Source organism: Mastigoproctus giganteus, chromosome 11 (genome assembly GCF_048544385.1).
Source record: "Mastigoproctus giganteus isolate SK-2022 chromosome 11, ASM4854438v1, whole genome shotgun sequence".
Taxonomy (NCBI): Eukaryota; Metazoa; Arthropoda; class Arachnida; order Uropygi; family Thelyphonidae; genus Mastigoproctus; species Mastigoproctus giganteus.
Genome location: NC_143585.1, coordinates 83,327,098 through 83,346,916, shown reverse-complemented (window position 1 = coordinate 83,346,916; position 19,819 = coordinate 83,327,098). Strand labels below are relative to the sequence as shown.

Below are 19,819 nucleotides of genomic sequence, written 5' to 3'. Positions count from 1 at the left end.
AAAATTTCATAGTTTTTATGATTCTAGAACATGAAGCCATAATTTCAAGTTACACAGGGGAGTTGTTTAGATTGGATTGCAGGAAGTTTTATTTTAGCCAACAAGTTATAAATTACTGGAATAAGTTACCTACATGGGTGGTAGAGGTTGACAGTTTGGGGAAATTCAAAGGTCAGCTGGATAATTACCTACAGGAGGAGGGAAAAGTATAGGTTGTCTATTTTCTTTTCTCTTATTAATTATTATTTTTTAAAAAAATTCTTATTATTATTTTATTTTATTTTATTTTTTATTATTATAATTTTTTTTTTTTTTTGGCTGTTACTAATACAGTTGACCATCACTAATTCGGTCACCGGTAATCCAGTTCCATCGCTAATTCGGACATAATTTCTGCGAACGTAATTTCAAATTTTCCAGGTCAGCGCATGGACCTACCACTACTGTTTTGGTGGCATTAGTTGCAGCATCAGCTGTTGACGCGAACTCGTAAACACTGGAAAGCCATTCCCACTTGTTTTTCTACATTTATTATTATTATAACCTGCTCACACTTAGCCCCAGCCATGGTTCCAATACATAAAGGAAGTGCCTCTCGTGATGTAAAACGCAAACACCGTACATTGTGCATAACAGATAAAGTTGAACTTCTGAAAAAACTCGACAGCGGTGTGTCTTGTGAGAAGTTTAATTCTGCTTAATTGTAAATTCCAGAAATTTCTCTCAGGTCCTCTTATTTTAGTAATTTTCTTTTAGCCGTTCCATTTTTTTTTTTTTTTTTTTTTTTTTTTTTTTTTTTTACAACACACTTGTACAAACTTGTGGAAAAACACAATACAATATGATGGATAATACAGCACGCTAACAAACTTGTTTTCACAAAACTCTAACAATACTGACAAACTTATTGCAACGTTTGAGAGTTTATTTTATCACAATTAGTTTTATTGCAGTGCTCACCACGCATGCGATAAACTAATCACAAACGACCCTCATGGGCCATGTCGGCCATATATATGCGACATAAAAAAAAAGTCTTTTTTTTTTTTTTTTTTTTTTACATATATATATATATATTTTAAGCAAAAAAACAACAACACTGACATTACAATACTAATCAAATTATTTGCTAAATATTTTTTGGTTCCTGGGGAATTTTTTTCTTAAACTGGCTTGGCAGTCAACGTGTTAAAGGTAGGAGGGAGGAGGTGGTTAGCTGTTGGGTAAACTGTATGTGCTAAAATAACCACCAGTGATCCGGCAAACTCACTAATCCGGCACCCCACAAGTCCCAATGCTGCCGGATTAGTGACGGTCGACCTGTACTAATATTTGGGGTTTTCATTAAAATATATTAACCCCCCCCCCGGGGGGGGTTCACATCTGGTGAGTATGGGGAGCTGGACATCATCATTCTTCTCTTTTTTGGTGATTCCCTTCTAATTTTCTCTCTCTCTAAGGGTAACTAGGGAATTTTTTTTTTTTTTTGGCTGTTGCAGCATAAGGCCTCAGGCTTCCTTGCACCATATAGCTAATAATAATAATAATAATAATAATAATAAATAACAATAATAATAATTATAATCATGAAATCACTCCTTAAAATGAGTTTGGAGCACTCAGGCAATATTATAGGCTATAAAGATGAAAACAACCAAAAATAAAAAAATAAAAAAAATCAGAGATGAAAAAATTTTCCAACAAAATCCATAAGGATTTTATTGGCAAATCTGAAGAATTTAAGGTGGATGAAGTTGCTGCCACAGCAATGCCAATACCAGAAGAGCTACTGAGTACCAAGCAAAATGAAGAAGTTTTACCAACAATGAAAATAAAGGAGCATACACTTTGTTTTCTAAAAAATGCATTGAACATAATAAAAAAATGTGTTGGCCTGTAGTAATGTTGATAAAGTAACAACTATTGCATTTGATAATGTCTGTGCTTAGTTAAGAATGTATATATGACAAACTGTGCAAACAAAATTAGATTCTTTCGTTAAATTAGATTAAAAAGTTAATTGGTTTGTATGTTTCCTTTCATATTAAGACATTCTTTTACTACTCTGTTATAGTAATTACTTATATACTATATTTTTCTTTCAATTACATTGTTTCTTTTCTCTTAGTTTATCTTAAAAATAAAAGAAAATCTAAAAAAAAAGTATTATTCTTATCACTCTTAGACAAGACTTTTGTTACTGTTTTTTATTTATTTTTTACTATTTTATTATTTATTTTTGTTATTATTATTTCTTATTATTAATAGATATATGTACCAAAAAAAATGGTGGGGGGGGGGATTCTCATCAATACAAAGTTCGAGGAACTTTGTATTGATGAGATTCTGCTGTAATTCAACTCTGCAAGAATCCCAAGAAAAGAAATTTAGGAAAATAGAAAAACACACCACATTATATTGAAAAGACAGAAATGCAACCTGCTTGTCTACCGGTAAAGGGGTAGCAGTCTTAGTACACTCAATAATGCAATCAAAACACATTCCAGTGCACCTCTGATGGAAGCAGTTAACGTTAATGTCATCCCCGGAATTACTGTTTTATCAACATACCTTTCATCAAATCATGTCTATACTACCAAAGGTTTGAAGAACTTGTAACACAAATATCAGCTCCTTTTCGTTAATTAGTTGACTTTAATGGGCACCATTCGAGAGGACAGATCATAGAATCAGTACTAGACCAACACAACCTAAACATGTCAAACACCAGATAAAATACTAATATACATTTACCAACAGGACCCACAACAACTATTGATCCTCTGTATGCTCCCCCACTTTATTTCCATGTATAGAAGGAGTGTGTTAAATAAACCACTCAGCAATCACTTTCCAATTATCTGTAAATAACTGGAAAATTAAAAATAATTGCAAATAACAAATCAATACATACAGAACAAAGGATAAGATGGAAACCTTTCTCCTCTGGTATTGCATTGAATGACTGCATTATCCAGACTCAATCAATAGATAATGGCCGACCGGGCTAGCCGAGTGGGTAAAGTACCTGCCCGGCAACCCAAAGGTCGCGGGTTCGATTCCCGCCTCGGGCTTGGATCAAAGCACTGCAAAAACCTTGGGAGGTGCAATATGGCCACAGAAGCCGATGCGCCAACAACTACCAAATCAAAAAAAAAAAAAAAAAAAAAAGATAATGTCACTGAATACATCACTGAGCAAATACTAACAGAAGATGCATACTAACCACTGATGGAAATATACACACAATAAACAATAAAGCAAAAAAAAAGGAAAGGAATAAAGCATAAAACATTTTTTGTAAGCATCTTACAACTCAGTATCTCGCTAATCACAAAAGACATAAGGTCAAAGCAAGATAAATATGATAAACAGCAAAAAAATAAATAAATGATCTTTATTTTACATAGCTCTATACAAAATACCCTTCACAGCATACACCAGAGGCATGCATTCAAACTGGGAACATAAAAGATGAACACAAGCACTTAACTTATCTTGCCTTTAAATTTATTTAGTTATGAAAGATATTTATATCTTTACATATTTGTGGCATTAAGAGCAACTTAATGTTACTGTTAAAGGGATGGCTGAATGGAAGAAGACAAAGTAGTTACCAATAGGCTCTTCTTGGGCTAATGTTATTAGTGGAGTTCCCTGGAGAACTCCACTAATAACATCATCAGTGTAAACCATTGTTTACAATATTTATTAATGATATTGATGAAGACATATCAAGCATAATGTCCAAGTTTGCGGATGACACAAAAATTCGCAGGGTGGTAAATGAGAGTAATCAAGGCATGCTACTGCAACAAGTTCTAGAAAAATTAAGTATATGGGCTCAAAGGTAGCAAATAAAGTTTAACATTGACAACGGCAAGGTACTTCATATAGGTAGTAGTAATCTCAGAATAACATACCAACTGTGTATTACCACACTGAGTGTAGTGGAGAATTAAAGACCTGGAGTAATTATTCAGTCAGACATGAAGTTTTCTGAACAGTGCAGATGGGCTGCTATAACAGCTTATGGGATTTTGTTAATGATATACAGATATTTTGCCACCTGGTATAAGGGGGAAATTATCTTATTGTATAAGGCAGTGATTAGGCTACATCTTGAGTACTGGATACAGGTCTGGAAGCTTTATTTTAGGAAGGATATGGATCTGTTGAATGGGTGCAGAGTACGGCAACAAGATTAGTGAGGGAAATTGTATGTTCATTTTCAGAACTTAAGTGCCCTGTTAGCTATTGGAGCTGGGTGTAATCTTAATATAGTATTAGCAGTAGCAAATGATGAAAAAAAAACTTCCCCCCATATTAACTGTCCATTCCCACATAATAATTTATTAATTTTTCTGTACATTTATTAAAACTACCCACTCCCATAACACTAGACAGAAGTTCATGTTTTCATCCAGTTCCTTGGTTATTGCATGATAGTATCCAATCATATTAGTCAAACAAGATTGCCCCTTAATAAATCTATGCTGTGATTGTGACTCATGAAACAGAAATCAAGCTTACAGGTTTGTAAGTTTGATTTCTATCCCCCCTTTGTGAATTGGGAGACATATGAACAGATTCAATATCTATAAGGCTGTGATCTCCCCTGAATCCAAGGATGCTCCCATAATTATGTCTAAAAGTTTAATTACCTCCTTTTCTGCCTCTTTTAATATAATTGGATAGATCCCAACTGCTCTTGTTGTCCTATTTACTTTTATCTTCAACAACCTCTCTTCCAATTTCCTCTCAGTTGCCACAAAATCATTTAGCTCTCTGTTAGAATTTGATATACTTCTGGCATCCTCAATGAACAACTGTAAAGAGAAATAGTGGGCCAGTAAATCAGAATGTCTTATAATGGGGGATTATAACTTTCCAGATATAGACTGGACTTGTGGATTGATCACTCGCACATTAACAAGGCTTTTGTGGATTTATTGGATGACCATTTTTTGCAGCAGCATGTTCGAGGGGCAGCCAGAGGGAGTAATACTCTTGATCTGATTATCAGCAGTAATTATTCATGCATTAAGAATCTGCAGAAAAAGGAGCCACTAGGTGGTGGTGATCACAGTGTTCTGATGTGGCAGTCACTGAAAGATGTAACTACCATCAGGGATAAAGGGAAGGGTTTTTGCTTTCATAAAGGCAACTACAGTGGTCTCAGAGATTTTTTAAATTCTATACAATGGGACCAACTGATGCATTAACCAACGGCAAATTCTAAATGGGAATAATTCAAGTAATTAATCTCGGAAGCTACTAGGCTTTTCATACCAAATAAGAAATACTGCTCGAGGTTTAGGCCTAAATGGAAGTCAGATGAACTAATGAGATTCATGGCAGAGAAGAAAAATGCATGGGATGCATATAAATTATCAGGAGATACAGATGCCTATTGTAGATATAAGATAATCTGTAATCAAGTCACAAAGGACGTTAGGCAAGCAAATGTAGATTACGAGAAATCTTTTGCTAAGGATGTAAGAAAACTAGTAAACACTTCTTTACCTATGTAAACTCTAAAAGGATGTGGATGAATCAGATTGGTCCACTTGTATCGACGGTTCGGTTGTTGAGTATTCTGCTCAGGAAGCTGACAAACTGAACGAGTATTTTGCATCTATATTCACACGAGGAGTTATTCAGGGAGGAGAATTCCAGAAGTTTATCAAACTCTGGCAGGGAGCAAAATGATTTTGAAATAATAACTGAGAGCAAATTGGAGAAGAAATTGCAGAAGTTAAACATAAGGAAGGTACCTGGGGCAGAAGGGATCTATCCAGTTATATTAAAGGAGGCAGCAAAGGAAGTAAGCAGGCCTTTAGCCACGATTAGTGGCTAAAGTGTGAGTTCACACATTTCCAGTACAGTAGGAAAGATTTTGACACTGTTGTACATGGAAGACTACTGTACAAGATGTGTGAATGTATCCCCAATTCACAAAGAGGGTATCGAAATGTGACACAAATAAATAGACTTATTAGTTTAGCTTCTGTTCCAGAGAAAATAATGGAGTTACTGGTTAAAGAAGCATTGCAGGTTCATCCAGACAAGACTAGAGTAATAATTCAGACACAGCATGGGTTTGTTAAGGGGCAGTCTTGTCTGACCAATTTGATTGGATACTATGATGTGGTCACAAAGGAATTGGATGCAAAATATAATTTTGATATCATATTCTTGGATTTTAGGAAAGCTTTGGATACTGTTGCACATGGAAGACTACTGTACAAGTTGGAGCGGTATGGCATTAAGAGCAAGTTTGCTGCTATGGATAAAGGGATGGTGGGAGAAGACACAATGGTAATCAATGGATGCTGCTCTTCGTGGAGTAATGGTATTAGTGATGTTCCCCAGGGGTCTGTGTTGGGTCCATTGTTATTTTCTGTATTTATCAATGATATTGATGGTATATCAGGTATATCAGGCTTAATATCCAAGTTTGTAGATGATACGAAGGTTGGTAGAGTTGTTAATGACAGTAAGGTTGGTATGCTGCTGCAACAGGATCTAGAAAAGTTGAGCAGATGAGCTGAGAAGTTTAACGTTGTTAAATGCAAAGTACTGCACATAGGTAACAGTAACCCCAGAGTAACATACCAACTGTGCAGTACTACGCTCAGGTAGTGGAGAATGAAAAAGATCTGGGGGTTTGTTTGTTTCTTTGTTTGTTATTTGGTTTTTAGGAGCATTAGCAACTAAGGCCATATTGCTCCGGGATATGCGGTGGTCATTCCCTGACCTTTCCGCATCCTCCGTATTTGGTAGTGATGGGCTCGAACCAACCTGGGGTAATTGTGCAGGCAGATATGAAGTTTTCTGAGCAGTGCAGACAGGCTGCAAGAGAAGCGCATGCGGTCTTGTCAATGATATATAGGAATTTTGCTAGCAGGCATACGGAGGTGATTATCCCCTTGTATAAGGCAATGGTCAGGCCACACCTTGAGTACTGTATACAGTTCTGGAGGCCTCATTTTAGGAAGGATGTAGAGCTGCAGGAATGAGTACATAGAAGGGCAACGGGATTGGTGAGTGGAACAAAGAGCTGCTGTTATCAAGAAAGGCTTAAGTTCTGCAAATTGCAGCGTCTGGAGATTAGGCACCTATGAGGTGATCTAATTGAGGTTTGTAAGGCCTTGAATGGTTTGTGCAAGCTCAATCCTGATGGGATTCTTCTCTTGCTCAGATTCCATACCTTGTGGGGGGAATAAATTCAGATTGAGGGAAGACAGTTGTAGAATAGATGTGTGGAAATTTGCCTGTAGCTTGTGGGCGATTGATTGTTGGAACAAACTTCCATCTGTCATTGTGGAAGTAGACAGCTTAAATAAATTCAAGGGTGAACTAGCAAAACTTTTAGAGTGATATGGATGGATGAAATGGGTAGTTTTTTTTTTTTTTTTTTTTTTTTTGGCTGATGCTATATGAGCTTGCTTTCTTGCATCATATGCCTCTACTAATGCTAACCGCCATTCACAATAAAATTTTCACAGTGCATGTAGATGCAAAATATATATTATTCAATTTGTCAACATCCCAAACAGGATGATCAATAATCATACTATTCACATCCAGTGGACCAATGTGACTTGTCCCTTTCCTTCTAGTGTTGATTTGCACAAATAAAAAAGTCTTTACTACTTTTCTTTGCATTCTTTGCTAGAGACGTCTTGTAATCTGCCTTAGGCAAGCTTGTAATCTGCCTTAGGCAAGCTAAGGCAGATTACAAGATTTCTCTGGCAAAGAATGTAACGTAATGTTAGAGAGGCCAAGAATATAATGTAATGTTAGAGAGGCAAAGAATGTAATGTAATGTTAATGTCGGAGAGTAGCCTTGTGCAGGTGAAGTTTTTACTGCTCCAGGAAATAGAAGTTTTTTCTGTTTTATTAGCTTAAATTGGCATATTAACTTATTTTCTCGAGTAGCTTTATATTCCTAGTTACGATATTTAGTTTAAAGTTTAACTTAGATAGAGATTTTGTAGGTTATTACTTAGTATCGGTAAGGGTATCCAATCCACATGTTACAAGTATTGCAGCTCCGCTGAACGAGAAGTTTTTAACCATATTTAGCTGTTTTATTGGCCAATTGTTATATTAAATTATTTTCTATAATTAGCTTATAGACCTAGTCAAGATCCTAGACAATATCCTTTTATTCTGAATTGAGACAGCGAGATTTTGGAAGTGAATTAAAACTTAAGCATCCGTAGATTTACCTTTGTAACTTGCTGCCATTGTTATACAATACAACGTTATATGCCGAACTAGATAGCGTTAGCTTAGTATATTATATTACATAATACTGTCAATTAATCAGTAAAATCTATTAATCTTGTTAAACTTCACTGTCAATTAAATTGTACTTTTAAACTAAATACATATAACGACTTAGATTTTACAAACGTAACATAATTAATTAATACACAACTTGATACGGAAGTTATATAACTGGAACTCTTAGATAATACTCGATACTGAAAAATATATATAGATATATTGTGTTATAACTGTGTTGGGATACAAGTTTAGGTTTATAATTTTATACTTAAATTGAAATTTTATTGAAATTAAATTGAAATCATGACTCAGACCAGAGCAGCAAAGCAAAAGGCTCAAGCTAATGGGAGAGCTGTGGCTCAGGGGAGAACTGAGGGGGACAGTTGCCCTCTGAATCACAGCCTTTTAAAATGCTGCTTGCTTGATGTTTGTGGAGCAATCGGGTACAGGACATGATATTACCATGTGGGATGTCTTTGTGCATGCACGATGTAAGGAGTGTAAGGAAATCAGGTGACAATTCAGCATTGTTATGGGCCTATATGAGAGCTTGAAGGACAGAGTGGATGCCCTCGAAGGATCTAAATTGAGGGGCCCATCAAGCTCTCAGCTGCCCACATCAACACCAGAGCCTGCACTTGATCATCATGCAACACAGCGGCAACCCCAAGGCAGAATGCGCTGGTCCCACAGGAACGAGTAGTTGTTGATGACTCTATTGTCAAGGAAACGGGGAACATGGTATGTAAAAAGGATAGGTGGAACAGGACCAGGGTATGTTTACCAGGGGCAAAGGTTGATGACTTGTGAGGCGAATATCATCTTTTAAGGGCACAAAAGGTGATATGGTTGTACACGTTGGCACTAATGATATTAAGAGTAGGAGACTGGCAGAATTACTTAACAAATACAGGTCACTGTTGAAAAAAGCCATGAATTAGGGTTGAATTTGAAAGTGTCTCCAATTCTGCCCAGACTCGATAGGAGGGAGTATATGATGAGAGCCTTGTCGATCAATTCGGCCCTGGAAAGATTGTGCAAGGCTCAAGGGGTAGAATATTTTTCAGCCTGGTCTTTACTTGTTAACAGGAGAGACTGCTTCTAAAGGAATGGGATACACTTAAATAGAAAGGGTACAAGATTATTTGCTGATGCTATCGAGGCAGTGTTAGGTGGGTCAGAAAATTGCTTGCTTGGGAGGATACAAGGACTAATAGACTAACAGTAGCCACTGGCAGAGGTGAAAGTGATTCTTGCACTGCTTCTATTGGAATGAGCAGCAGCCTGGAAAACAACATGCAGGGTATTTCAGAGACTGCTGTGAGTCGTTGTGGTACAAGTAAACACATGGGTTGTGTTAGGGTAGCTAAGAATAGGAACAGGTGCACGTATACTTGCGTATACACCAATGCTAGGAGTTTAGTAAATAAATTTGATGAATTTGAGGTATTGCTCAAAACATCAAAGATAGATATTGGGATATCAGAGATCTAGTGTCACAAAGATATATGAAATGCAGAACTGGAATTTGGGGAGTACAATGTCTACAGAAACAATAGACAGGATAGGAAGGGGGGGGAGGGGTTATGCTATTAGTTAAGAAACACATAAAATGCAAGGAAGTGAAGCCAATCGACATCGCTGGACAGTGCAGTGTCGAGTCAGTTTGGTGTGACATAAGTATTGGGAGATCAAAATTCAGAGTAGGAGTGTGTTATAGGCCTAATGACTCTGATGAGTATAATAAGAAACTGTACAGAGAAATAGAGTGGGCCAGTAAATCAGAGTCTTATAATGGGGGATTTTAATTTCCCAGATATTGACTGGAATTTGTGGGTTGGTCACTCACACACTAGCAAGGCTTTTATGGATTTATTGGATGACTGTTTTCTACATCAGCATGTTTGGGAGGCAACTAGAGGGAGTAATACTTGATCTGGTTATCAGTATTGATTCTTCATGCATTAAGAATCTGCAGATAAAGGAACCACTATGTGGCAGTGATCACGGTGTGTTGAAGTGGGATTTACTCAAAGAGTTAACTACCATCAGGGGTAAAGGGAAGGGTTTTTGCTTTCATAAAGGTGACTACAATGGTCTGAGACAGTATTTAAATTCTATACAGTGGGACCAACTGATGATGTTACCAAGAGCAAATTCAAAATGGGAAGCATTCAAAGAATTTATCTTGGAAAGTACTAGGATTTACATACCAACTAAGAAATATTGTTAAAGGTTAGGCCTAAATGGATATGAAGGAGGTGATTATTCCCTTGTAGAAAGCAATGTTCAGGCTACACCTTGAGTACTGTATAGAGGTCTGGAGGCCTCATTTCAAGAAGGATGTAGAGCTGCTGAAACGAGTACAGAGAAGGGCAACAAGGTTACAGAATGGAACAAAGGGATGCTCTTACAAAGAAAAGCTGAAGTTTTGCAAATTAGAGTCTGGAGACTAGGCACCAGCGAGTTGATCTGATAGAGGTGTATAAAGCGTGGAATGGTGTGAGCATGCCCAATGCTGATGGGATCCTTCCTCTTGCTCAGAATAATCACATGAGAGGGCATAAATTCAAATTGAGAAAAGACAGATGTAGGATAGATGTGTGGAAATTTGCCTTTAGCCAGCAGGTAGTTGGTGGTAGTAGTGGTGACATGTGATGCAAGAAAGCAAGTGTATGAGCTTATGCAACATCAGCTAAAAAAAAAAAAAAAAAAAAAAAAAAAAAAAAATCCACACCATTCCCTCCAAATGCCTGTCCAGTTCCTCCTTAAATTTATTTAACCTATCAATTTCCACAACGACAGATGGAAGTTTGTTCCAGCACTTAACCACCCGCTGGCTAAAAGCAAATTTCCGCACATCTATTCTACATCTGTCTTTTCTTAATTTGAATTTATGCCCCCTTAGGTTCGTAATCTGAACAAGTGGAAGGATCCCATCAGAATTCAGCGTGCTCAATCTATTGAAGGCCTTATATACCTCAATCAAATCACTGCCCAGGTGCCTAGACTCCAGCCACTGAATTTGCAGAACTTAAGTCTCTCTTGGTAAGAGGATCCCTTCATTCCCCCCTCACCAATCTTGTTGCCCTTCTCTGTACACGCTCAAGCAAATCTACATCCTTCCTAAAATGGTTGGTGGAACAGACTTCCATTCTTGTTGTGGACGTTGATAGCCTAAATAAATTTAAGGCTCAGCTGGACAGGTATTTTGAACGAACGGAGGGGTGAAATGGGAGTGTTTTTTTGGCTGATGCTGCATAAGCTTGCTTTATTGCATCATATGCCTCAATTAATGCTAATGTTGTTTGTCACTTTGTTAAATCAATATGTATAGGTTGTTATGTTATTCATTAATCTAAGTCTATGTGGTACTTGTAACTTTTATGTAGAGAAACTTATATTTCATTGTTAAGAATATAGATTAGAACTTATCTGAACTAACAGTGATTTAATGTTAACTTGAAACACATTAGCATTAGTAGAGGCATATGATGCGAGAAAGCAAGCTTATGCAGCATCGGCCAAAAAAAAACCTTCCACTTCACCCATCTGTTCGTTCGAAATACCTGTCCAGTTGAGTCTTAAATTTATTCAGGCTATCAACTTCCACAACAAGGGATGGAAGTCTGTTCCACCAACCAACTACCCACTGGCTAAAGGCAAATTTCCGCACGTCTATCCTACACCTGTCTTTCCTCAATTTGAATTTATGCCCTCTCAGGTGACTATTCTGAGCAATAGGAAGAATCCTATCAGAATTGAGCATGCTCAAACCATTCAAGGCTTTATACACCTCTATCAGATCACCTCGCTGGTGCCTAGTCTCCAGACACTGTAATTTGCAAAATTTAAGCCTTTCTTCGTAACAGCAACCCTTTGTTCCATTCACTAATCTTGTTGCCCTTCTCTGTACTTTTTATAGCAACTCTACATTCTTCCTAAAATGAAGCCTCCAGACCTGTACACAGTACCCTAAGAGTAGCCTAACTATTGCCTTGTATAATGGAATAATCACATCCCTGTCCCTCCTAGCAAAATTCCTATATATCATTGACAAGACTCCATGAACTGCCCTGGCAACCCCTCTGCACTGCTCAGTGAAATTCATATTTGACTGCACAATTACCCCCCATCTTTTTCACTTTCATTAGCATTAGATTAGTAGAGGCATATGATGAAAGAAAGCAAGCTTATGCAACATCAGCCAAAAAAAAAAAAAAAACCCCACTCCCATTTCACCCCTCCGTTCATTAGAAATACCTGTCCAGCTGAGTCTTAAATTTATTCAGGCTATCAACTTCCACAACAAGGGATGGAAGTCTGTTCCACCAACAAACTACCTGCTGGCTAAAGGCAAATTTCCGCACATCGGTCCTACATATGTCTTTCCTCAATTTGAATTTATGCCCTCTCAGATGACTATTCTGATCAATAGGAAGAGTCCCATCAGCATTGAGCATGCTCAAACCATTCAAGGCTTTATACACCTCTATCAGATCACCTCGCCGGTGCCTAGTCTCCAGACACTGTAATTTGCAAAATTTAAGCCTTTCTTCGTAAGAGCAACCCTTTGTTCCTTTCACTAATCTTGTTGCCCTTCTCTGTACTTGTTCAAGCAGCTCTACATCCTTCTTGAAATTAGGCCTCCAGACCTGTATCCAGTACTCAAGGTGTGGCCTGACCATTGCCTTATACAAGGGAATAATCACTTCCTTATCCCTGCTAGAAAAATTCCTGTTTATCATTGACAAGACACCATGAGCTACTCTTGCAGCCCATCTGCGCTGCTCAGAGAACTTCATATCTGCCTGCACAATTATCCCCAGTTCCTTTTCATTCTCTACCACTGTCAGTGTAGTACCATAGAGTTGATACGTTGCTCTGGGGTTGCTGTTTCCCATATGTAGTAATTTACATTTGTCAATGGTAAACTTCATTTGCCACCTCTCAGCCCATCTGTTCAACCTTTCCAGATCCTGTTGCAGCAGCATAGCTTCAGTAGTGTCCTTAACAACCCTGCCAACTTTGTATCGTCTGCAAACTTGGACATTAAGCTTGATATACCATCATCAATATTATTTATAAATACAGAAAACAATAATGGACCAAACACTGAACCCTGAGGGACTCCACTAATAAAATTAGTCGATGATGAGCAGTGTCCATTGATTACCACTCTTTGTCTTCTCCCCCTCAACCACCCCTTTATCCATAGCAGCAATTTGCCTCCAATGTCACACTACTCAAATTTGTGCAGCATTTTTCTGTGTCTAACAGTATCAAAAGCCTTTCTAAGATCCGAGTATATAATATCAAAGTTATTCCCTGCATCCAGTTCTTTTGTGACTGCATCATAGTATCCAATTAAATTGGTTAGGCAAGACTTCCCCTTAACAAAACCATGCTGTGTCCAAGCTATAACTGATGTCTTGTCTAGATGATCCTGCAGTGCTTCTTTAACCAGTGCCTCCATTAATTTACCTGGAACAGAAGTTAAACTAACAGGTCTATAATTACTTGTGTCAGCCTTTGATCCTCCTTTGTGAATTGGGGGTTACATTTGCACATCTCCAGTCTATGGGTACCTCCCCTGAGTCCAAAGAAGCTCTCATAATTATGGCTAGGGGTTTGCTTACTTCCTTTGCTGCCTCCTTTAATATAACTGGATAGATCCCATCCACCCCAGGTGCCTTTTTTATGCTTATCCTCAACAATCTCTCCTCCACTTTCCTCTCAGTTATTATGAAATCATCCAGCTCACTGCCAATGTTTACTTTACCTACATCATTCTCCTTCCTGAATAACTCCTCATGCGTGAATGTAGATGCAAAATATTCATTTAGTTTGTTAGTTACCTGAGCAGGATCATCAACAGTTGAACCATTGATATCAAGTGCACCAATCTGATTCATCCTCTTCCTTCTAGAGTTTACATAAGTAAAGAACTCTTTGCTGTTTTTCTTTGCATCCCTTCCCAAAGATTTCTCGTAATCTGCCTTCGCTTGCCTAACCTCCTTTTTAACTTGGTTATAGATCAACTTATATCTATCATAGGCTTCTGTGTCACGTGTTAATTTATATGTATCCCATGCATTTTTCTTCTCTGCCATATTTCTCATTAGTTCATCTGACATCCATTTAGGCCTAAACCTTGAACAATATTTCCTAGTTGGTATGTAAAGCCTAGTAACTTCCAAGATAAGTTCTTTGAATGCTTCCCATTTTGAATTTGACGTTGGTAACATCATCAGTTGGTCCCACTGTATAGAATTTAAATACTGTCTCAGACCAATAACCCTTCCCTTTACCCCTGATGGTTGTTACCTCTTTGAGTAAATCCCACTGCAGCACACTGTGATCACTGCCACATAGTGGTTTCTTTATCTGCAGATTCTTAATGTATGAAGAATCACTACTGATAATCAAATCAAACATGCTGATGTAGAAAACAATCATCCAATAAATTCACAAAAGCCTTGCTAGTGTGGGAGTGACCAACCCACAAATTCCAGTCAATATCTGGGAAATTAAAATCCCCCATTATAAGACTCTCTGATTTACTGGCCCACTCTATTTCCCTGTACAGTTTCTTATTATACTCATCAGAGTGATTAGGCCTATAGCACACTCCTACTCTCATATTTGATCTCCCAATGCTTATGTCACACCAAACTGACTCGACACTGCACTGTCCAGCGATGTTGACTGGCTTCACTTCCTTGGATTTTATGTGTTTCTTAACTAATAGAAACACCCCTCCTGCCTTCGTATCCTTTCTGTAGACGTTGTACTCCCCAAATTCCAGTTCTGCATTCCTTATATCTGTGTGACACCAAGTCTCTGATATCCCAACATGTTTACTATTAAGACCATGCATTGTTATAGATATGTGTGAAAGTGAAAGTATGCTTCACTTGGTTACTGCTCATTAAGGGAGTATTGGAAACTAATCTAGTTGGTACTCTAATGTGAAAGTTAGCGAAAAGCTACGCTGACAAGTTTAAAATACTAAGCTGATAATTTTTTATTAACTGGGTTCAAAGTAAATTCATTCTGCTCTATTTAAAGATGGCTAAATTTAAGAAAATGAATGCAATCCAGTAAATTGTATTTTATGGAAAAGTTAATTATGAAATTGCAGCCTAAAAGTTTGTACTAAAATTAGAATATCTTTTTTGTTTGGCAAAATGAAAGAGCAAACAGACGATAACTACTAGTTATGAAACTTCTAACAAAGATAATTCAATAGGTATTAATGGAATGTTTAAAGGTCAGCTTTGAAGAGACAAGGTATTAAATAAAAAAAAAAATATATATATATTATTATTTTAAATGTTAAACTAAAGCAGTGTGCAGATTCTACATTAATAATGGAAATCACTGACTTTTTTTTTTTTTTTTTTTAATTGGTAACTCAAAGTGGACTATAAGAAAAACAAAGTCAAAGTAAAATAAAAGGTTGTCAGTGGTCAACAATTAAAAGGATTTGCAACTTATTTTTTTTATTTTATTATTTTTTTATTTTTTGGATACAGAATTTAATTTAAGAATTCTTTTTGTTGTTAAAAAAAAAAGAAAAAAAAAAGAGAAATGTTCAGAAGTTTTAGTAATAATGGAAATATAGTATCTAAAAATTTAGGTGAATAAAAATTGTAATATGTATTATTTTTTGGTAGCATGGTAAAAATATAACTCATTCTTTTTCTTATTGATGAGCCATGTTTCTTTTAGAATTTTAAAATGTTTGCTGATACAGTTAATGTTGAACAGAAGTGCAAGCTGTTTGGACCTGCATTTTTAAAGTAGGGATACCCAAACACTAAGAAATGGTGATAGATTTAGTTTTATTTTTTTATGACACCCTCTTCTGGGAACCTTCAGTCAAAGGGGGAGAACAGTGGCAGAACCTGTGTTTTTTACTTTATGTCATTTCCACGGCTGTTTCTTAACATTCAGTCCACATCTCAGAAAGGAATCTTTGGAAGGATTAATAGTTTGGCACTGTGTTGGGTAAAACACTTATATTTGCAAGCAGAATAAAGTGGGCAAACACACACCCATAAAAGTATTAGATTCAGCTTACTTGAGTTTTGGTAACAGAAGAAAATTAAGAAAGAATGAAAGGGATAGAGAAACCAGAAATTTCCAGGAACATCCTGGTGCACCATTAGAGTTCTTCAGTGTAGTAAACTGCTGCTGACCATCGTATTTCACATTAATCACTAAATATTTCTTCTGCTTCAAATTAATAACTATTGAATTTTTGCTGAATATACTTCAGTGGTAAAGTTTTAATGTATAATTTTTTATAACATTTTTTAACAGTTTAAGGTTCACAGACATCTCATGAAAATTCCAGAAGGATCTCAATCATAGAAAGGTTATCCATGCCATACTTAATCTCTCTTGTTTACAGATCCAGTGAACTGTATAGTGTTCACAAGAGTTTCCTGAAGTGATTTTAGAATTATATTTATCCTCTAATGTGAATTACAAAACAAAATTTTAAATCAATGTAGGGCATGATTCTACTTACATTTTTTAAAACCATTAGATGATCATCAAGAAACATACATTCACTCTGAAACAAATCCCACAATGCTTCACGTTTCTTCAGTTCGTTTCTTGAGCGAGTTAATGTTCCTAAACGATGGATTTGGTGTTCAATTTCATCTAGTGTCACTGTAAAACTGTCATTACTCTGACCAGAATCAATACTCTGATTCTGGTAGGAAAATTCCCTCAAGTCTTGCAGTTCGCAATGACTTCTAATTGGAGTTACATCTGCACTTGATATACCAGAAGTGGATGAAGGTGATTCAATAAGATTACTGTACTCTTTTTCATTAGCAGTTCTTGAAGTCTGAGTGATGTCAGCAAATGAAAGCCACCTGGCAGGTTGTGGACGGTGTTTTTGTTCTTCACATTTGGACCTTCTCCTTCCTTCCCACAGGGCAACAAACTCTGTCCATTGCATCCCCTGTGAAAATAGAAAAAGGATAATAAAACAGCATTGCAAATTTAATGAGCAAGTTGGCATTTAATTTGTCCTAAATAATTATAAATGTGTGAAGAAATTATTTTAAGTTTCTTTTCAAGGCACTAGTATACACATAAAAATATAACAATCAGAAGCTAATATAATCAGAATCAAGAATTCCAGATTAAGTTCTTTTATTTATAAAACTTAATTTTTTTTTTCCCCCAAAAAATATTACCGTATTTCCCCATGTATAAGACGCACCTTTTTCGAAAAATTTGGGGTCAAAAAACTGGGTGCGTCTTATACAATGGTTGTAGATTTTTTTACTTGCATTTCCTGCTTTTTCGTGCTTGTTGTCTTTGCGCTCATTGTTTCGCACTTGTTACCGGTATATTAGGTTACGTTTTGCCACGTTCTGCCCAGAAATGGCTCAGAAAAGATTTTCGTTCAGTGCTGAATTCAAGTTATGAGGAGTTGTATGAATTTTATGATGAATAAAACTTGAGTTCAATAACTTTATGTAATACATTTTTTTTTTTCAAATTTCAGGCCCCAAAATTAAGGTGCATCTTATACATGGGGAAATACGGTATTTATTGGAGAGTAATAAGTAAGCAATATATGAGTCTCACTTGGAAAGCTTTTTCCAAAAAGGTGAGGGCATATTTACTTACTCTCACTTGTTTAGAAACTTCTTTTTATATTATTTATTCATTTTTTTAAATTTATTTTATTTCAAAGCTATGCAGTTAAATTACTACATTTTCTAAATGTTGTTTCCAGTTGTATTGCAATGCTGAATAAAACTCCCAAAAATTAAGAATTTCAATAAGAATATCAAAAAGTATTATATAAGGTCACCAGACAAAAGTTTCACTCTGGGTTTCAAATATTCACTAACCAATGACAGACTGTGGGATAAAAATGATTCTTGCTTTATAAAAATGCAATCAAATTATCTAAAATTTGAAAAATTTTAATGGCAAATTCTTCAAAATAAACACTTTTGGAGGACATAATTAAAGAAACTAGAAAATAAACTATTCTTAAAAAGTTACATAGATAGTATGAATCAGAGCTGTAATACTCAATATGTTCTACGTTGATAATAATATTAGTAAATTAATAAGAGGAGTTTACCTCAATATAGTACGTGGAACACTTCCGTATGATACCCTCCAGAAATTAGAACGGAAAAAACGAAAAAATCGACCACTTACCGGTACATTAAAGTAAAATATAAATAATTAAATAATCAATTTAACACAATTCAAAACAATTAAAATTCAAATTAACGCAATTAAAAGAATCTAACGAAAATATTCAAAACGATTTTCCTTCCTTATGGTAACTTTGGGCCGAGTACCTTAGTGTAGATTTAATGTAATTTTGTACCAAGCCATTCAAAAAATCTCCCATAATTGTGTGTATCGATTGTATACTACTGGAGAGACAGGAAGTGAATGAAATAGTCAATAAGAGTTTGAAAATTAATTAGATAGTATGAATCAGAGCTGTAATACTCAATATGTTCTACGTTGATAATAATATTAGTAAATTAATAAGAGGAGTTTACCTCAATATAGTACGTGGAACACCTCCGTATGATACCCTCCAGAAATTAGAACGGAAAAAACGAAAAAATCGACCACTTACCGGTACATTAAAGTAAAATATAAATAATTAAATAATTAAAGTAAAATATAAATAATTAAATAATCAATTTAACACAATTCAAAATCAATTCAAAACAATTAAAATTCAAATTAACGCAATTAAAAGAATCTAACAAAAATATTCAAAACGATTTTCCTTCCTTCAATAAGAGTTTGAAAATTAATTTCGATTCAAAACAATTAAAATTCAAATTAACGCAATTAAAAGAATCTAACGAAAATATTCAAAACGATTTTCCTTTTGAATATTTTCGTTAGATTCTTTTAATTGCGTTAATTTGAATTTTAATTGTTTTGAATTGATTTTGAATTGTGTTAAATTGATTATTTAATTATTTATATTTTACTTTAATTATTTAATTATTTATATTTTACTTTAATTATTTAATTATTTATATTTTACTTTAATGTACCGGTAAGTGGTCGATTTTTTCGTTTTTTCCGTTCTAATTTCTGGAGGGTATCATACAGAAGTGTTCCACGTACTATATTGAGGTAAACTCCTCTTATTAATTTACTAATATTAAAAAGTTACAAGAAAAGACACAGGATGCTAGTTATGCTCTGCGTACAATTCTTCCCTTACTCAGATTTTCTTGAAAAATATTAGGTAGCGTGGGCATGACTATTCACTCCATTTTTGCATGGGAAAGGATTTTATTCTAACGAGCAACAACCAGCACCTCATGCGACTACAACTGAATAAACCTTTTCACAAGTGAGTTTACAAAATGTGTGTGTGGACTCTATGTAGTATAGGTACCTATACTACATTTGAGAAACCTATATAGAGATACCTATCTCTATATAGGTATGTAGTATAGGTACCTCTATACTACATAGAGGTACCTATACTACA

General features: G+C 35.7%; 1 protein-coding gene across 2 annotated transcripts in view; it reads right to left on the bottom strand.

Moving 5' to 3' along the window:
- The window catches only part of LOC150078196 (uncharacterized), an 881,600-nt gene that overhangs the window by 204,743 nt on the left and 657,038 nt on the right, over positions 1-19,819 (bottom strand). For both annotated transcript variants that reach the window (XM_090385307.1, XM_090385308.1), the window contains one exon: positions 16,838-17,281. In XM_090385307.1, the coding sequence (XP_090241433.1) occupies positions 16,838-17,281 (444 nt within the window). The remainder of the gene's footprint in view (positions 1-16,837; positions 17,282-19,819) is intronic.